Source organism: Lucilia cuprina, chromosome 3 (genome assembly GCF_022045245.1).
Source record: "Lucilia cuprina isolate Lc7/37 chromosome 3, ASM2204524v1, whole genome shotgun sequence".
NCBI lineage: Eukaryota > Metazoa > Arthropoda > Insecta > Diptera > Calliphoridae > Lucilia > Lucilia cuprina.
In genome coordinates this window covers 57,457,092-57,475,984 of record NC_060951.1, presented here as the reverse complement: position 1 = coordinate 57,475,984, position 18,893 = coordinate 57,457,092, and the positions used below count along the sequence as shown (strand labels likewise).

The 18,893-nt window shown below is 30.1% G+C and overlaps 2 protein-coding genes across 12 annotated transcripts in view; one reads left to right on the top strand and one right to left on the bottom strand.

Annotated features, from left to right (window-relative positions):
- The first annotated feature begins 6,816 nt into the window (after window positions 1–6,816).
- On the top strand, window positions 6,817–10,897 carry LOC111678729 (transferrin). Its single transcript, XM_023440153.2, has 7 exons — window positions 6,817–6,981; window positions 7,079–7,321; window positions 8,890–9,168; window positions 9,229–9,386; window positions 9,504–9,865; window positions 9,931–10,215; window positions 10,285–10,897. The coding sequence occupies exons 1-7, from the start codon at window positions 6,903–6,905 to the stop codon at window positions 10,769–10,771; spliced, it is 1,893 nt and encodes a 630-aa protein (XP_023295921.2). The 5' UTR covers window positions 6,817–6,902; the 3' UTR covers window positions 10,772–10,897.
- Window positions 10,898–13,629: 2,732 nt separating this feature from the next.
- Window positions 13,630–18,893, bottom strand: part of LOC111681370 (cytosolic purine 5'-nucleotidase) — a 74,926-nt gene continuing 69,662 nt past the window's right edge. For 10 of the 11 annotated variants that reach the window (XM_023443124.2, XM_023443125.2, XM_023443126.2 and 7 more), the window contains 4 exons: window positions 15,404–15,524; window positions 14,788–15,341; window positions 14,277–14,718; window positions 13,630–14,209 (listed from right to left, as the gene is read on the bottom strand). In XM_023443124.2, the coding sequence (XP_023298892.1) occupies window positions 14,060–14,209; window positions 14,277–14,718; window positions 14,788–15,341; window positions 15,404–15,524 (1,267 nt within the window). In that variant the 3' untranslated portion in view covers window positions 13,630–14,059. The remainder of the gene's footprint in view (window positions 14,210–14,276; window positions 14,719–14,787; window positions 15,342–15,403; window positions 15,525–18,893) is intronic. The other variant, XM_046947368.1, reaches the window with a different exon arrangement.

The window sequence follows — 18,893 nt, the reverse complement described above, 5'->3', positions numbered from 1 at the left end:
ATATTACTCCTTCCCGAGCGTTAAAAACGGTTTCCGAACCAAAGCTCTAAAGTTTCGGTCTACCAATTACGTCTGTATGTGCTGCAGCCAACTCAAAAGAGGTCATCCCATCAGCATGGTTGTAAACTAAAGTGGTTGCACTTGGGAAGTTAAGGAAGGGGTAGCCATGGTCTGAAATTAAGGACTAAGCTCCAGTAGTTTAACAAAGAACCATGTAAGATACATAAATATAATCCATCTAAATAAAATAACTTATACGATACTTAGGGCCAATCTTTAGGTGGAGGATTATGGATTAAATTAAAATTAATCCTCGAAAGTGGTTTTTGAATAATCAATCAGCTAATTTTGTTTGCTAGTTTAAGAGCCTAATGGAGGTGGTTTAAACTTGTGCAAGAAATTTAAAAGTGTAAACAGCTGATGCAAAAAATTCAGACAACATTAAAATGTTTAATTTATTGATTAGTATAAATTAGGGAGACTTAACAATGCATATTTTTTGTTTTAAATTTAAGTTTTCATTAATTTTCATATTACATTTACAATTGTCTTCATCTTTTTTATAAAACATACATTGTTTTGATAACAAATAGTGATCAAAGGGGATTAATATCAGAATCAATTCATTTTTAGATTAACTAATCTGATTATTAATTGTCATTGCCAACTCAAAATCTCGCTCTTAGAAGATTAATTTTAGATCAATCGCTAATTGTGAAACTATAAACTGTATCTTAAATAGCTTTTAATAGCTTTACATATTCTAAAAGTTTCGAAAGATTTATGACTAATCTTTGTTAAAATTTTTAGCGATTTATTACTTTTTTTCTTTACCTTTTTGCGCATTGAGTTATTATTAATTTGTATTTACATCCACCATCAGAAAGATAGGTGGTCTATTGATTTGTTTGTTGTATTTGTAAGATCCTTATGAAAATTAGTTTCTCTGTACGCGAGTCTGACTGCTCCAGGTATTTTAATGCATAAAGAATAGGTTGTAAATAATCCAAATATTAACTTTTGATTTTGTAGTCCTAGGGTTTAACTTGATAGTCCTAAACCGATTAAAACTTTTGAATACAACTATACCATGTTGATAGCACGACAAGTCCTAGAGGTAAGGACATATACAAGTGAATATTTTTAAGCGTTAGGTACATAACATTCTACACAACCGATTATAGCACTCTTACTTGTTAACATATACGATTTTTTTCTTACTTCATAAACTTGTTTATTTATTTTCGTAATTTTGTTTTGAATTCTATTTGCCGGCCGGTAAATGCAAATTGCAAAAAAAGTGATTAATGTTTAGTAAACAATAGACTTAAAATAAATCCACACAGGAATAATTTAAACTTCAACAACAACAACTAATAATAAACAATATTATTTAAATGTCATTTAAAAAAATTAAACTTGACAACAACAAATATTACTTGAAAAAAAAAATAAAACTGGCAGACATTTGCTGTTCTAGATTCAAAATGACACTTGTAATTTACACTTTTTTTCACAATTATTTATTTAGCGAAATATAATTTGAAAATTCATAGCTTTCACTATGAGTCAAATTAAATTTAAATTATTTTTTTAATTAAATTTAAATCGGGCACTAAAAAAGTAGAGTTTAAATTCAGCATTTTAATTATGTTTACGCATTCAGTTACGCAATGATCGAAAAAAATGTATTCTAACAAAAAACTGAATCGTAAGAAAAAGAAGAAGAAATTCAATTTTGTTTCAATACGTAATTTCGATCGTAATTAGGGTAGAAGGAGGACCATACGCCACTTTTTTTTTTGAGGCGGCCTCAAATTAAAACCACAATACATATTCTTAATTTTTTTCTTGGTTCGGATACTTGGATATGTTGGCTTCAGTTTTATTCCTTTCAATTTTTCTTAAGTCATCCTCATGTACATATTTTTTAAACTTTTCCGCACTGACCAAAAATGGCGATACCGCCCTATCCATGGGGTAAATGTGCCAAGGGGGTGGGGCAGATTTTTCATTAGTAAAATAAAAGAAAAAATTACAAGAATAAAAACTTATTTTGCTGTTTTATACCTTAATTGTTTAAACAAAGTATAATAAATCAGATATTTATTGGTTATTTCACAATACTTAACAAAAAAAAATTAAAACAAATTATTACTGATTTTTTCTATATTTTAACCAAATTTTGTTCTACATCACAAGCATTACATATATTTGGCGCATGTGCCCCCACGGATAATTCTGGAGTTTAGTTTCATTTTTTTCGGGCTTCAAATTATATTATCGAAAATATTATTATGTGTTATTGTTCACTATTATTGACCTTCTAATACTGACCAATATATTTTTTCTATCACAAAAACTAAAAAAGTTAGCACAAAAAGTTCACACAGTGAAATGTTTTCACAGCCCTTTGAAATACAATTAATCATGTCTGCCTCCCATCATATGTAAAGTTAATGTTTCAAATTTTCAGGGATATAGAAGATAGATAATCGATAAACGAAAACAAAATTTAATAATGCGATAAAATCGATTACTAGGTTTTCAAGTTATTCGCATTGACAGATGTGCCCCTATGGCGAATGATCCCCCTTCTACCCTACACTTATATTAACATTATCTTAATATTTTAAAATTTATTGTGAATTAGTATTAGTATTCGGAAATATATAATACCGAGTAGTTTCGATCTTAATATTATCATTTGGTCACATGTTGAGTATTATTTTTCTGTCGCACAGTGCCATCAATATTTTTTTAAATTTTGTCCTGCTATCCTCTTGCTAAAATCCTATGGAAAAGTACAGACATTTTTAAAAATCATATATTTATTTTGTATGTAGTTGAAATCCTTTTTTCCATTCAATTCTAAGAGATTTTTTTTTCAGATAAGCTTAAACCTGTTACCAACTTCATAGCAAAAATATATAAAGTTAATAAAATAAAACAAACAAAACTATATGCATATGAATATAACAAGTTTATAGATTTTATTATTGCATTTTTGGAATAATAATCAGTTTAAATTTATGTATTTCATAGGGTGATACCACTAATTTACCACAAAACTGTCAAAACTCAATAAAGAAGATTTCGAAAAAATGCTGAGAATATTCGATGAAATTTTAAATATCTTTGTGAAAAATTAGATTTGATTTTATAGTAGAGATTAATGTGTTTTTCATGTCAATTTAAAATAATATTTAACTAAACAACTATAAGTGAAAAAATTAGATTATTTTTGCTAAAATAATAAAAAAATTATAATTAAAATGCTTTAGAATTGTTTCAAAATCTCCAACTTCGAGTTGAGCTAGTCTTGTAGTAAATGAATGATATGAATATAAAATGGGCAAAAAGGAAATACATTACAATAAATTTAAAATTAAATAAAAGTATAAAAAAACTAAAGTGAATATGTATAATACCTGGCTAGTTGGGTGTTTTATAGAATCTTAAAAAACAGCCCAGCAAAAACTTACTTATACATAAGATAAAAAATCTTCTTTCACTACATCTTAAATTTTAAACGCTCGCTTACAAATAACTAATGAAATAAGTACTTTCAAAAAGAGAGTTAAAAAATCGTACTCATAACGCAGAAAAACTTAATTACTGACGGTATTTAGTAGTCACTGAAAAGTAATTGGTTACATAAGTACAATTCCGATCGAAAGTGTAATTATCTTCCATAATCTTCTTCTTCAAAAAAAGAAAATGACAACTTTTTCAGAGTAAAATAACTTCACATGTTTAATATGAAACACAATAGTTTATAATAATTATTTCTTAAAGTTTTTATCGATTTATTTACGAATTATAATTCTACTTTCGATCGCAATGGAATTCTGTGACAGGCCTGATAATAACAATATCATTTTATAGTGGATATCGTTTTAAGCACTTGAACTTGTAAAATTTATTAAAATAAAAATAATTTATTCCAAAAAACATAGTTTATATAGGCTGGAACACTATTCAGTAAATAATTATACTAGACTGGCCGCGATCAGGCCTGTTGTGCGTTCCATTTCTTAAAAAAAGTTTAGTTGAAAAAACGTCCAATGTTCAAAAACTCAGTTTTCTGGAAGTATTTCCTAAAAAAATTTCAATCAGAATACTTGAAAAATATAAGTGTAATCGCTCCCAAGATAGTTGGTTCCAATTTCGAGGAAAATCTCATAAAAAGAATTTGTTCTAACTAAATATCAGACCTGTTTCTCTAATAACTGACGGTCCAAACTTTTTTTGGGAAACTTTTGATTCATCTCTCTCGCGGTACGGAGTTTCTCTTACTCTGAAACTTGTTTTGTTATTCTTCTCATTCGTACAAAAAGTTTCCAAACAAAAAATTCCTAGTGTGGACCAGGTCTAAGAATATCTGCGATCATATGACCTTTGGTATGCTCTCGTCCATGTTAACCTGGTTACCATATGATAAATAACTTATTGCTAGAAGAGTATTCGGTTATGGCTCTCTTAAGGCTACGTTCCGTTTCGTAATGAATCAGCTGATTTGTTTTTTGGCTTACGAAAACCTGTTGTTGTTTTAACAGCTCGACTGTGGCTGATAGTTCTTTTTTGGGGAAAAAACTTTCGGTTGATACAGCTGTCGCTAGGTTGACAATCTTTGGTCGAGTATGACTCGGGTCATTCCGCATCGAAGATCCAATTGTCGTGGGAAAGACAAAAACCTTTGTAAGTCGTTAGTTTGGCCGTAAACTTGCAGTTGCGGATGAACCTGTATCAATCAGAATTCAATCTGCAACGTTAAGTGATTTAGATTTACATAACTCTATCAGCTGATATTGGCCGAATTGTATTCAGACTGTCGAAAAATATGTTAATCTTTGTTGATGCCATATTGAATTTTACTATTTTGCAAAATTCTTAAAGGATATCTATATAATGGAATAATTACGGAACAATTAAAATGGATTAAAATCAATATGGCATTAACAGAGATTAAACCAGTTAAATCGCTTGTTAGCAGCGTAAACAGTAAGATTTTTGATTATGAAATCTATAATAAAGATTTCCGGACTCATTTTGTATCCCAGTTCAGAGTCAAACCTTTAACATCAAATTCCCATAGAGATTTTCTTTTAGGATCGATGTCTCACAATTCTCGATCATTTCTCTTTCCTGTGTGCAATCGATTATGTCTATTAATTGTGTATAACCCTGTCCAATATGTCCAGTAAACATTAAAGACGTGTTCTGTAATCATTTTTTCAATTTCAAATTCTTTCGTTTTGATCGGAGGAATCCCTAGCAATGTACCCAAATGCCCACTTACACCTAAGCAATATGTGTACTAAATTTGCCTTAATGGTATTATATTACACTTTTTGTCCACCAGATTATAAGGTCATAAGAATGTCATAGTGGGATTATCTTCATATCTTCAGTTCTTACCCAGCAGTTCGACGGGACAGTCCCGAACTGACCACTTAACCTACCACTTGTGGTGGCCCCTAGCCACCTGACTACCTAGGTGACCAACCATTTTAACATGGGCTTGTCCTACGAGGAAGTCAATCGTCACTCTACACCCTACAAAGAGCCAGTAAAGAGACGATTGCCTCCGCTCTCGCTTACAAAGGGGACACTAAAGTGACGACTGTCTTCATTCTCGATTACAAAGAGTTTATTTCTGACGAAATACCAAAAACATACGAATTGGAGTCAGCCAGGTGGTAAGATATTAATGGAACTAAAATTTAAAAATTTCAAGTGTCTACTCTCCATAATACTATGGGACAATAATGTGACGATTTACCCAAAAGTTATAAATTTGAGTCAACCAGATGGTGGCATATTATTAGAAAGTAATAATCCTTTCTCCAAAAGATGGGTTAAATAACTACTTTCGGAAGTACAACAGAAAAAAAACAACTTTAAGGGTATAATCTCTAGGTTACTTGAGGACAGTAAAGAGACGACTGTCTCCGCTCCCGCTTATAAAGGGGACACTAAAGTGACGACTGTCTTCATTCTCGATTACAAAGGGTACATTCGTGACGATTGACCCAAAACATACGAATTACGATCATCCAGGTGGGTAACTATTAGTGGAAATTACTGTCTTTTTCCTATGCATTGACTCTTTGTCGAACTGTTGGGTACTTACTTCTATTCTCAATGTGATATTTTCATTTTAGTTTCAGATTAAGGATCAAGTCTTGTTTTTTAACACTACCTTGTCACCGATCACCTTCAAGAACTATGGTTCAGTATAGGTAGGCACTGTAGCGCGACTAAAATTCAAAGGAGGAAAATATGTATATTTGAGGTATATATAATAAATTAGCTCCTTTTTGTTATAGGTTACATTAAGAAGTTTATTTTCATAAACAAATATTAGAACTCATTTAAATTGTTTTAAAACTGAGTGTAGGATTAAAAAAAATTAAAATCAACAACAATAAGAAAACAAATAATGACCAAAACATGCATAAAACATTTTGCATTGCAGATACTTTAATTTAAACTCATAAAAAAATAAGAAAAACAACACTGACAAAATAAACACTTTTTTTCATAAAAAAAATAAAAAAATTGATTATAATAGGTGAATCCCAAAAGCAAAGCAACAGATGTATGAAAACAGACTCATACACAAACTAAGCTTACACACACACACACGCATCTACATACAAATAAATGTCATAGATACAGATACTTAGTATAGATACAGATAGTAAGTACATACATTTGTATAGCCGGGAATACAAAAACAAAAAAAAAAAAATCGCATACTACAATAGTCTAGATGTGGCGGGTATATAAAGAAACTGGCTGCAGTTGAACAATAAGCAGTTTAGCAAGTGATCTCAGTTTGAGAAGAGGTTCTTAAAATTTCGCATTCTAACAAACAGCATTAATTGAACTTAATAATGATGTTAATTAACTTAATTAAACTAGCCTCGGTGCTAGGAGTTTTAGCTTTGGCTCAAGCTAATGAAGAACAAATCTGTAAGATTTATTTAGAACGAATCTTTAACATTACTGGGACCATCACTTGGATTGTGTTTTTTTTAAATCGAAAATCTTTTTTTTTTAATATTTCCAGATCGTATGTGCGTACCTCAAAAATACTATGATGATTGCTTAAATTTGCTTAAGGATCCTTCGGAGGCTGGTATTCACATGGAATGTGTAGCCGGTAGAGATCGTATCGATTGTTTGGACATGATTAATCAACGTAAAGCTGATGTCTTAGCTTCAGAACCTGAGGATATGTATGTAGCTTATCACACCAAAAATGCCGATTACCGTGTTATTTCCGAAATCAGAACTAAGGACGATAAGGATGGTGAGTAGAGTGTAAAGTGTGGTTTTGTTCAAAAAAATTATTATTCGATGAAAAATATTTATTTAAGAAGCAAAGAAATATTCAAAAATGAATTATTCGAAAATTATGAATAGTTCGGTTTTGAGTGGTCTATATAAAATCGTAATCAATTGTGAAAAATTTTCGAATACAGTTCGGTTTTAAGTGATCTTTATAAAATCGTAATCAAGTATTGCATATGATTTATGGAATATGGAGAAGGAAATAATTCTGCTTTAATAATTTATACAAAAAAAGATCCATTCCATTAGTATACAAAAATTTGGGATTTAAATGATTTAGTCCGAAGTTACCAGTATAAACAGGAATGGAAAGTTAAATTAACAGAAATGAAAGTTAAACAAAAAAGTTTAATTATACCCTACACCACTATAGTGGGGAGGGTATTATAGGTTTGTGCTGATGTTTGTAACATACAAAAATATTGGTCCAATACCCACCTTAAAGTATACCGATCGATTCAGAATCATTTTTTGAGTCGATTAAGACATGTCCGTCCGTATGGTTGTCCATGTAAACCTTGTGTGCAAGACACAGGCCGCAATTTTCAAGATAATTTGATGAAATTTGGACCAAGCATGTTGAAAATGGTTGAAATCGGTCGATTCTTTCACCTTACCCCCATACAACTGTACCTCCCGATTTGAACTTTTTATGACATAATTTCGTCAAATATTCTATTATCTCTTTAAAAATTGGCACAAATAAGTTTTATATAAGTATAAATGACACTGCAGATTTTCGTAAGGATCGGCCCTTATTTGACCCTAGCCCCCATACAAACCCCCCTTCAAAAAATGCCTTAAACGTCTTAAATTGACTTGTAACCATTTGTATCGCAATGAAACTCAACAAAATTAACTGTTATTTAAAAATATATCCTTTTTCCCAAATTTATCGAGGATCGGCCCATATTTGACCTATATAAAGACTCATTTAGAAAATTTTGCTTAATATTTGCTTAAATATTTTGGTGTAGGGTATTATATGGTCGGCCATGTCCGACTATACTTTCCTACTTGTTTTAAATATGTGTATAATAATATAAAGTGATTGTAACTCTAGTATCAAGGAAAATTATTGTAACTTTTTGAGTTTTCTTTAATCGGAAGTAAATTAAAACATAAAGAGGGGACATTTTTGTACTTTTTCGTTTAAAAGGTTAAATAAAATAGGTAGTGAAAGTTATACTATATGATTTTAGTCGGCCGATTGATAAGAAATAGTCACATAGCTAATAATTGAAATAAAATTTTAAATTTGTTGTTAATGGCACATGCCCATCAACCAGTATTTTAATTGATTCAATGAATTTCGTAATTAAAACTAGTTTTATATATAATTCCAAGAATACTAGTCCACTTAATTCTCAGAAGAATTAAACAAAGTGATAAATATATGTACATAAAAAATCGGTTGTTTTGAACTTCTTTCATTCGAATGGGAATAACAATAATACATAAATTATAAAATTCTTAAAAATATTTTGAACTTTTCTTAAACAACTTGTTCTTTTTATAACTTTCCAGCCGATTTCCGTTATGAAGGCATTATTTTGGTTAAGAAAAACTCCAACATTCATACACTTAAAGAATTGAGAGGTGCTAAATCTTGCCACACTGGTTTTGGACGTAATGTTGGCTTTAAGATCCCTGTCACCAAATTGAAGAATTCTCATATTTTGAAAGTCTCCATGGATCCTGAATTGACTGCTACCGAACGTGAACTTAAGGCATTATCGGAATTCTTTACACAATCCTGTTTGGTAGGCACTTATTCACCATATCCCGAAACTGATCGTATGCTGAGTAAGTTATAAGATTTCTTAGAATCTGTTCTCTTAGTTATAATGTCTTGCTTTCTTGTAGAGAAGAAATACTCTAACTTGTGTGCTCTCTGTGAGAAACCCGAACAATGTAATTATCCCGATAAATTCTCCGGCTATGATGGTGCTATTCGTTGTTTGGACAAGGGCAAGGGTGAAGTGGCCTTTACTAAAGTACAATTCATTAAGAAATACTTTGGTGTAAGTATATTTTAAGAAAATTTTTATAATTTTTAGTAAATATCATAATATGAAGAATCGGAATATAATAAGAAATCTTTGGAAGTTAATTTTTTAAAATATATTATATTTTTTTAGATGATTCCCGGTACTACTGCTGAAGGTGATCCCTCTGAATTCGAATATCTCTGTGAAGATGGCTCCAGACGTCCCATTACCGGACCAGCTTGCTCATGGGCTCAACGTCCCTGGACTGGTTATATTTCCAATGTTGATGCTGTCAGTGGTGATGAGAAATTACACAATTTGCAACATCGCTTAGAGAAATTCTTTGAAAATGGTTTACATGCTGAAAACAAAGTAGCCGCTTCTCATTTGCTCATCAATGAAAATGCTGTTTATCACAGCAAACCCAAGGCTGTAGATCCCAAAGAATATTTGGAAAAGGCCGGTTACAAGGATGTTATTGAACGTGATGGTTCTGCTATTAGAAAAATGAAGTAAGTGGGAATAGGAATAATTCTAAAAAGGCATCAATATTGATTTACTATTATTCTCTCCGCAGAATGTGTGCTCAAACTGATGCTGAAATGAAGAAATGTGATACCATGAGCCGTGCTGCTTACTCTCGTGACATACGTCCAGAGATCGAATGTGTACAAGAGAAGGATTGTATTATTGCTGTTATGGAAGGCAAGGCCGATATGGTAGCTGTTCATGCCAGCAACTATAAAGAAGCCAGAGAAGATAAACTCAAGCCAATTGTCTATGAAAGCTATGGTCCCAATAATGTCTATGTAGCTGTATTAGAAACTTCTCTCACCAAGGACAATATACAAAATATGCCCATGTAAGTTAAGAAAACCCTTTGTCTCAATAAAATCGCTTGTATTTATTTTGTATACAACTTTCCCTTTAGTAACTACAATGGCCAAGATCAAAGAGCTGAAAAGGCTGCTGCCTATCTGAACAAACTTCGTGGCATTAACACCTGTCAAACTACTCCTTCCTCTGAAAAGAACATTATGATTGTCAATTCCAAGGAATTGGAACAACACAAAAACAAACAATTATTGTGCAGTAATTTGGACAAGAAACCCGTTACCGAATGGGAAACCTGTAATTTGGAAGCCAATCTACCAGTAGCCGTTTTCATTAGAGACTCCATGACTCCCGTCGAACAGGAAACCATGAAACATTTATTCATATCGCTATCGGAGAAATTCGGTAAGAGTGGTAAATTAGCCGATGTTTTCACTTTATTCGGTGAATATAAGGAAAATGCTAAAGATGTTCTATTCGATGATGATGCCGTTGAATTCGTTACCGAATTGAAAAATCCCAATACTAATGAACAGACTTATAACAGTTTAAAGTGTGATACAAATAGCATTAAAAAGAACTAAATGTGTAATACATAACATATTTTGTAATAATTTAAAAATATATTTTTTATGCACATGTTTTTTTTCTACTATAAAATTTAGAGTTTAATAATAACTAAATAAAAAAGAACATTGTAAAAGAAAACATTTTGAAAATCTTATTATTTTAATTTATAATTTTCTAATATTACGCTGTTTAGGGCCAATCTTTAGGTGAAGGATTAAGGATTAAATTAAAACTAGAGTACATAAAGGGAGCTCCGCCTCCCCAATCGAAATTTAATTAAAAATTCAGATTATAAAAATTTTTCTCCTTATCTCTGCTTTTAATTTGATATCCCCGTAGAACAAATCGGCATTTGAACGTACTCATAAGAGAAAAGAGGAAAACAAATTTATAATTTTATTAAAGTACATATATATTTGAGGGCACGGTCATAGGTCCCCGAAATAAGGAACCATGACAAAGAAGAAAGTTGTAAACATTTCATGTTTTGTTTTCGAGCAATACATGTTCTTGTTTCTCTAATGCAGTAGGACCTCCTAAAGTGAAGGGTTAAGTATCACAATCGTTTCCATAACAATCTGTTCTACGCACCGGAATTGAACCAACAAACGACTAATAACACTAGACAACACTAAAAATGCTTTTTAATTAAAAATAACAGATTTCTATGTATTTCCACCCGCTGAGTTCAAAAATTGTTATGAAAATTTCCTGTTAGCTCTAGTTTGAGAGATATTGTGTTATTTTGTAAAAAACGTTATTTAAGACATTTTTTTTGGTATTTTTTTATTTAAGTTCTCAAAACCGGACCAATATTCATAGAGTTATTTAACAACATGGTAATTAACATAAAATTATCTATCATTAGATTATAATCATGCTGACAGTTATTACAGCGTACTTTGGATGTCCTGTAGCGAAGTTGAAAATTGTATTTTTTTTTTATTTTACCCTTATAACTTTAATTTAAGGTTAAAGAGTTTGATTAAATTTTACAATAACGTATCAGCACATAACAATAACAACAATTTTAAATAACAATTGGAAATTCGTTAAAAATTTAGTGAAATATTTTGAAAAAAATTCGTGATTTTTGATTAATGTGTTTTTTTACTTTTAACAATATTTGTTCATCGTATTATCATAAAACATAAATACAAATATGAAACTTTGGAAAAAAAAACATTATTACAAGCACTTACAAACATCAAGAACTATATTTTTAAAAGAAAGGACATCGCCTTTATCCAATTCACTGTCGGTATCGTATTGTTGTATCATCATATGTCATTAAATTTCGCAGACAAATATTTTTGATAGAAAATCTAAGGAATATTGAAAACTTACGACATACAACGTTACGACACCGATTGTGAATTGTGTAATATTTTGAATTCATGAATTCATGTAAAAATACCAAACAAAAGTTGAATTTAATTTCTTTATGGAAAAATTCAAATGAATTTATTCCAGAGTAGTGTTTTCAGGATAAAACAAAAAAAGGCTTAATTTTCATTGTCATTCTAATAAAAATTATTCGATTATTCGAGGGAAATTTTTAGTTTTTCTTCAAACGAATAAAAAATTTCCAATTCAAAATAAAGAATAATTCGAACAATTTTTGTTAAATAATCGAATAAAATTTTAATGTTACTTTTTATCTACATTAAACACAAAAATTACATTAATTTTTTGTAAAACGAATACTAAATCAAAAGATCTGTTGTAATTGACACAAACATTTTACTACTTTTTAAAAATTTATATTTTGTAATGTTAAAAGTGAAATGCTTTCCGTTTTATAAATGATTCTATGGATTATATTGCAATATATTGCAATAAGTGAAATAGACAGTTCCTAAAGCAAGGTATACACGATACAACCGCTGTTTACGAAATTGCAAAGTGTGTAGGATTGCTTTAAGATGTTATGAGTTGGTTGTACGAAAGATCAAATTGTTTTTATATATTTGCAAGTTCTATAAACGGGTCGCAACGTAAAAATGCTTGTCGTTCAACAATATTCTATTTTACTCTTTATTTTGTGAAGACCGCATTCACATCGTGAGTGCGTAAAAACTTTTTTTTTACTTTTTAAAACTATTACAAAAAAAAAAAAAAAAAGAAAATATACAATTAAATTACAATTATACGAACACGAGTTTGTTTTAAAAAATAAAGTTGTATTAAGAGATTGTTTTCCAAATTGTAACATTTGTTTGCAATAAACGCAACTTGGTTGTAAACAAAGTTGTTTAAAAGGTCGCATGTAGAATTTAGTTGCTATACTGGTATTCAACAGCTGTAAAATTTATTCGAACATTATTTCGAAATTAGAAAATGTAAGAAATTGGCCTCGAAAAAAACAATAATTATATTTTTGTGAATGTCCCCAATTTTGAGATTATTTTAACAGCTTCAAAATTTTTTCGAACATTACTTTGAATTTTCGAACTTTTCCAACATAGCATTGTAGTGTCATCAAGTGTACTCCAGACTGCCAAATTTCAGACAATTCGGGCCAACAGAACTGGATTTATTGGCTTTAAAAATTTTTCGAACTTAAGTTTGAATTTTCGAAAATTTTATTTTTAGTTTTTAAGAGTTTTTTTTTCGAAAAATTCGTCGATTGTTCCAATTGTGCGTGTACTATTATTCGTTATTTGTTCAAATAATCGAATAATTTTGAAAATTTAGTCGACTACTAGAATAAAAAAATATTGTTAGTTTTTATTCGAATAATATTTTACACGAATAACTGACAACTTTAATGATTATACTTATTGTTTTATTTAAAAGGCACACAAAAAGTTCGGTTAAGTTGACTTGTGTAATTGTTTAATAATTATTAAAAAAACACTTGTCCACCATATTTGTTTATATAATTTTAAATATACCTTTTTTATTAGTTATTAAATGTCAAGCTCTACATGTGTAAAAATTATCAACGATTTCTTTTTGTTTTTTTTTTTGTTTTTTTGGTTTATAATTTTAAGAGAAAACCTAAGAAATTAACATAAATTAAAAATGATAAAACAATACAAAAAAGATCTAATAAAATAAAAAAAATATACATATATAGTCCATAGATATAGTAGATACATATAGTTATAATAATAATAAAATCGTTAATAAAACATTAAAATCTTTTCAGTTTCAAAAGAAATTCCTAATTAAACATGGTTATATAACATTGGTAATTAATAATTATTTTGTTAGTTTGTTTTGGAAATTAAATGAAGCTGGTTCAACCAGCTAAACTTTCTAATCCCTTTGCAATTTGCAAAAGACTTGATTGTGAATTAATTTTTGGTTTCTTCTGGCTCGGCATCTTGACCATTTTCACCATCACTTTTGTTATTGGGATCGGATTCTTCTTCCGAATAATCTTCATCGTGGGTATGGGTAACCGTACGCGGTGTACTGGGGCGGGTATGAGGCACAGTGACAGGCTAAAATTTACAGCAAGATATTAGTAAATTATTATGTTTCTCTAAAATAATGTTTGTTTTTACTAACCTTTTCTTCTGCTTCAACTTTACTGGCTACATCTGTTTGTGCTGCCTTAGCTGCCGCTACATATTCTGTAATTTTGCTCTCAGTTAACGAGCTGTTACTGGTTGCAACAGTTGTATTCGATTCAGCTTTACCTCTGCCTCTCTGTATCATGGGAGTTTCTATTTGGAATCTTTGCTCATGAGCCACTGTCGATTCGTGAGGTAATAACATGGCCGGTGCACGGAACATATAGGAGAATGGATAATAAATGAAATTTAAGAAAGTGGCAGCATATAAATCAGCATATCTGACCACTTGACTGGAGAAGAATGTTTGTCTAGAACCGGAACGGAATAGAGAACCCATCATACCATAAGCCATGTCCATTTTATGAGTAACATCGCGTATGGAAGCGCGCAATTTGGAAATGTCAGGTTTTTCTTTGGTGCTCGAATCAAGATTTCTGTAAGAGAAAAAAACAAAGTATAAGATAACGATATTTGTAGCCAGAAATTGTATGCTTTATACTTACTTATACATTTCACCCAATTGACAATCCAATTGTTGTAGTTCAGCGAAAAATTGACACTTATCAGTCCACACATGTAATTCCTGCACCAATTCAGGCACCACCAAAAATGTACGCCAACCACGAATCTTTTTTGACTTTAAAATATCACCAAAGATATGATCACCAATATATAAAACATCTTTACCCTTGGCATTAATGAAATTCGTAAAGACCTCACATGAACCACCCGAATAAACTTGTCCCGGTTGTAGGGGCCCAATGTGGGTGCCAATTTTTAAAGCTCCCGTTTCAGTATCAACCTGACGCAAAATGGTACCTTCGCCAAAGAACAATGGTTTGCGTGCATCCACTACAATAACATCGAAATAAGTTTTCCAATCACGATGTGGTTCTTCGGGCTTGGCGCCATGTGGAAAATCGAAAATATAATTCATAATTTTATTGGTGAAATTGTAATCGCTGTTGGTGAGTAAGAAAACTTTAGCGCCCGATTCACGTATGCGTGCCAAGACCATAGGTAGACGAGGATCTTTTTTCACATAATAATCGAGGTTCTGTAAAGAACAAAATTTTTTATGGAATGCTATTACAATAATTGAATTTGTTTAAAACTTACCTCTACAGTTCGTTTCTTTAAATCACCCTGTATGTGCACCCAGTCAACAGCGCGGCGAACATCTTGGAATATGGAATTGAAAGACATAAATAATTCACCAGCTTTAACACCAGTGCGATCTCTGTGGAAAGATTAAGTAAATTAAAGAAATTAAAACATTCTTCTTCCATTTATATAAAGAAGACAAGAGAGAAGTGTTAAGCCACACCAAATAGACAAACGGATATAGCTTAATAAACGGCGCTATCTATAAGGTTACCAAATATATTGTAGATTGTAGAAATTATAAAGGGATACTTCCTCAACTTCCCACGAAGGGCATAACAGGTATACACCCTACTATATTCTGTTTTGAAATGTTTAAGGAAATGTTCAAATATTTAAAAAAAAAAATCCCTTAAATATGTTTACAAAATTTCAAATATTTAACAATAAACAAAGAATTACAAAGCTATTACTTGGATGAATAAATTTTTCCAAAATTTTCTTTGAAAAACAATAACTTTGAAAAATTCTCTTGTATTTTTGTAATTTTTTGGTTTGATTTTTCCATATTATTGTTAAAAGTAATTGTTAACAGAATAATATATAAACATAAGATACTTCTTGTAATAACAATAAAAATGTAATAATGAATTATTATGTTATCTACAAAAACAAAAAAGTAACTTAAAAAGAAAACAAAAGATGTTGTTATAAAAGAAAATAAATATAAAAACAAGTAAGAGTTCTATATAAGGCTGTGCCGAATCTTATATACCCCTCCTTTTGTAGAAAGAAAAAGTACCAAAAAGTCCCTCTTTATGTGTTCTGACTTAATTTGGGCTCTACGCACTTAAGTTCAATATTATAGAAAACTCAAAAAGTACCTTTTGTAAAACCAAAAGTACCTTTTTGTAGGTTCTTACCTAGTCTAGGGCCTATACTAAATTTGATGTTTCTAGGTTCAATATTATAAAAAATTCAAAAAGTACCTTTTGTAGAACGAAAAAGTACCAAAAAGTCTGGTTTTATGTGTTCTGACTTAATCCGGGCTCTACATACTTAATTTCATGTTTCTAAGTTCAATATTATAGAAAATTCAAAAAGTACCTTTTGTAAAACAAAAAAGTACCAAAAGTCAATTTTTCTACCTATGCAAGGCCCTACATGCTAAATTTGATGTTTCTAGGTTAAATATTAAAGAAAATTCAAAAAGTACCTTTTGTAGAACGAAAAAGTACCAAAAAGTCCCTTTTTGTAGGTTCTTACCTATGCAAGGCCCTACATACTAAATTTGATGTTTCTAGGTTCAATATTATAGAAAATTCAAAAAGTACCTTTTGTAGAAGGAAAAAGTACCAAAAAGATCTCTTTAATGGGTTCTCACCTAATTCAGACTCTACATACTTAATTTCATATTTCTAGGTTCAATATTATTGAATATTCAAAAAGTACCTTTTGAAAAATGAAAAAGTACCAAAAAGTTAGACCCTACATACTTAATTTCATATTTCTAGGTTCAATATTATAGAAAATTCAAAAAGTACCTTTTGCAGAACAAAAAGTACCAAAAAGAAATCCCCATTGATTTGTTCATGTTTCTGGGTTCATTATTAAAGAAAACTCAAAAAGTACCTTTTGAAAAACAAAAAACTACTAAAAAGTTATCTTTTTTGAACTCTCTTTCCTAATTTAGACTCTAGAAATTACAAACGGAATGACAAACTTATATATACCCTTCTCACGAAGGTGAAGGGTATAACAACAGACTTTTAAATATATATTGAGAAATTCGCTAATTAAATCTGTATTATTTAATTTTATGTTCAGCCCTTAAGAAATTGCTATTACCAAAACAGCTGTTGTTTAATGATTTCCAAAGTTATTGGCATAATTTAAGTGTTAAGTAATTTCTATCAAAAAAAGTGATTGCATTTTTACAGGATGCTTAAAATATATGAAATTTGTTTCCTTAAAATCAAATTATTAAGAAATTATTAAGATATTTTCTGGGGTGATAAATTTTGTAATAAAGCTCTTTATGCTTTATTAATATAAAATAAATAGATTACTTTCTTTATAAGACTGAAAAAATCATTGACCATAATAATTGTCTTTGATACAAAACATTGGAATCCATAAGATTTTCTTTTTATACATTTCTTTAAAAAATTAACAATAGCCATGAAATCAAGCAAACAAATAATACAAACAATATCACAAACGTGTTGCTTTATTAGTCTTATAAGGAATTAAGTAAAAGGAAATAAATCAGTTTAAGACTTAAATTAAACATATTTGTTATTGCTTTTCTATTGACCTTTCAACTTTTATTGTTATACACCTTAATAGCCAAGAAAAACAAAATTTATTGTTTATTTTGAAGTTTATATGTTTACGCTTTGATAAGTTTTCAAAACAATATTTTGGTCATATGTTATTGATGGAAGATGTGAAAATAATATAAATGTCAAATATTTACAGAGATGTGAAAAACAAATCGATCAAAAGCCAAAGATGATATGTAAAGAAAAACTATATTACAATCTCTAATCCAATCATGACAAATAACAAAATCCTAACTAACTCGACTGTATACTAGTTTAAAGACTAGGCTAGATACTAGAATATATACAAACTAACCTTCCATTTGCCACAAGTACAGGCTGATATTCCAAAGAATCCGTGACATAATAAACTAGTTATAGAATAGACTAGAGTATATACACTATAGCAAGTTGATATTCCAAAGAATTCGTAACATCATAAACCAGTGCTGAAATAGTAGATTGGATTGCAATGTATCAAAGGCCCTATGGCCAAAATTTGACAATTAATACTTATAGGACTGGATAGACTCAGTCTAAGAATTCTGATAGGGATGCTAAGGATGCCTTTGTCAGTAAGTATGACGGCACAACAACGTTCTCACGACAATCGGTTCTTCGCACCAGAACGACTCGGATTTCAACGAAAAACGACCAAGGATTGGGCATTAGTCACTTCTTTGATTGGACTTTAATTTTGGACGAAGATCATCTTTCATATCTCTTTATTCTTTAGGGTACTTAATTGGTAATTATATTTACCTCCTTTCATTCTGGTTTTACTTGTAGTGTTTTAATTTTGTTTCTCTGTTTTTGAATCATTCATTATCTTTCTCTCTATCTATCTATCTATCTATCTATCTATCTATCTATCTATCTATCTATCTATCTATCTATCTATCTATCTATCTATCTATCTATCTATCTATCTATCTATCTATCTATCTATCTATCTATCTATCTATCTATCTATCTATCTATCTATCTATCTATCTATCTATCTATCTATCTATCTATCTATCTATCTATCTATCTATCTATCTATCTATCTATCTATCTATCTATCTATCTATCTATCTAAACACCTAAGTGGAAAACTTATTTCTTGTTAAAAATATTCGTAGATTCTTCGGAGACTTTATTTACAAATTCAACTTCAGAGAATTTGAAAGTCTCAAAAT

Coding starts and splice junctions, on each gene's coding strand:
- LOC111678729 (XM_023440153.2), top strand. CDS start 6,903: ATGATGTTAATTAACTTAATTAAACTAGCCTCGGTGCTAGGAGTTTTA. Junction 9,387..9,503: donor TCATTAAGAAATACTTTGGT/GTAAGTATATTT, acceptor ATATTTTTTTAG/ATGATTCCCGGTACTACTGC. Junction 9,866..9,930: donor TCTGCTATTAGAAAAATGAA/GTAAGTGGGAAT, acceptor TTCTCTCCGCAG/AATGTGTGCTCAAACTGATG.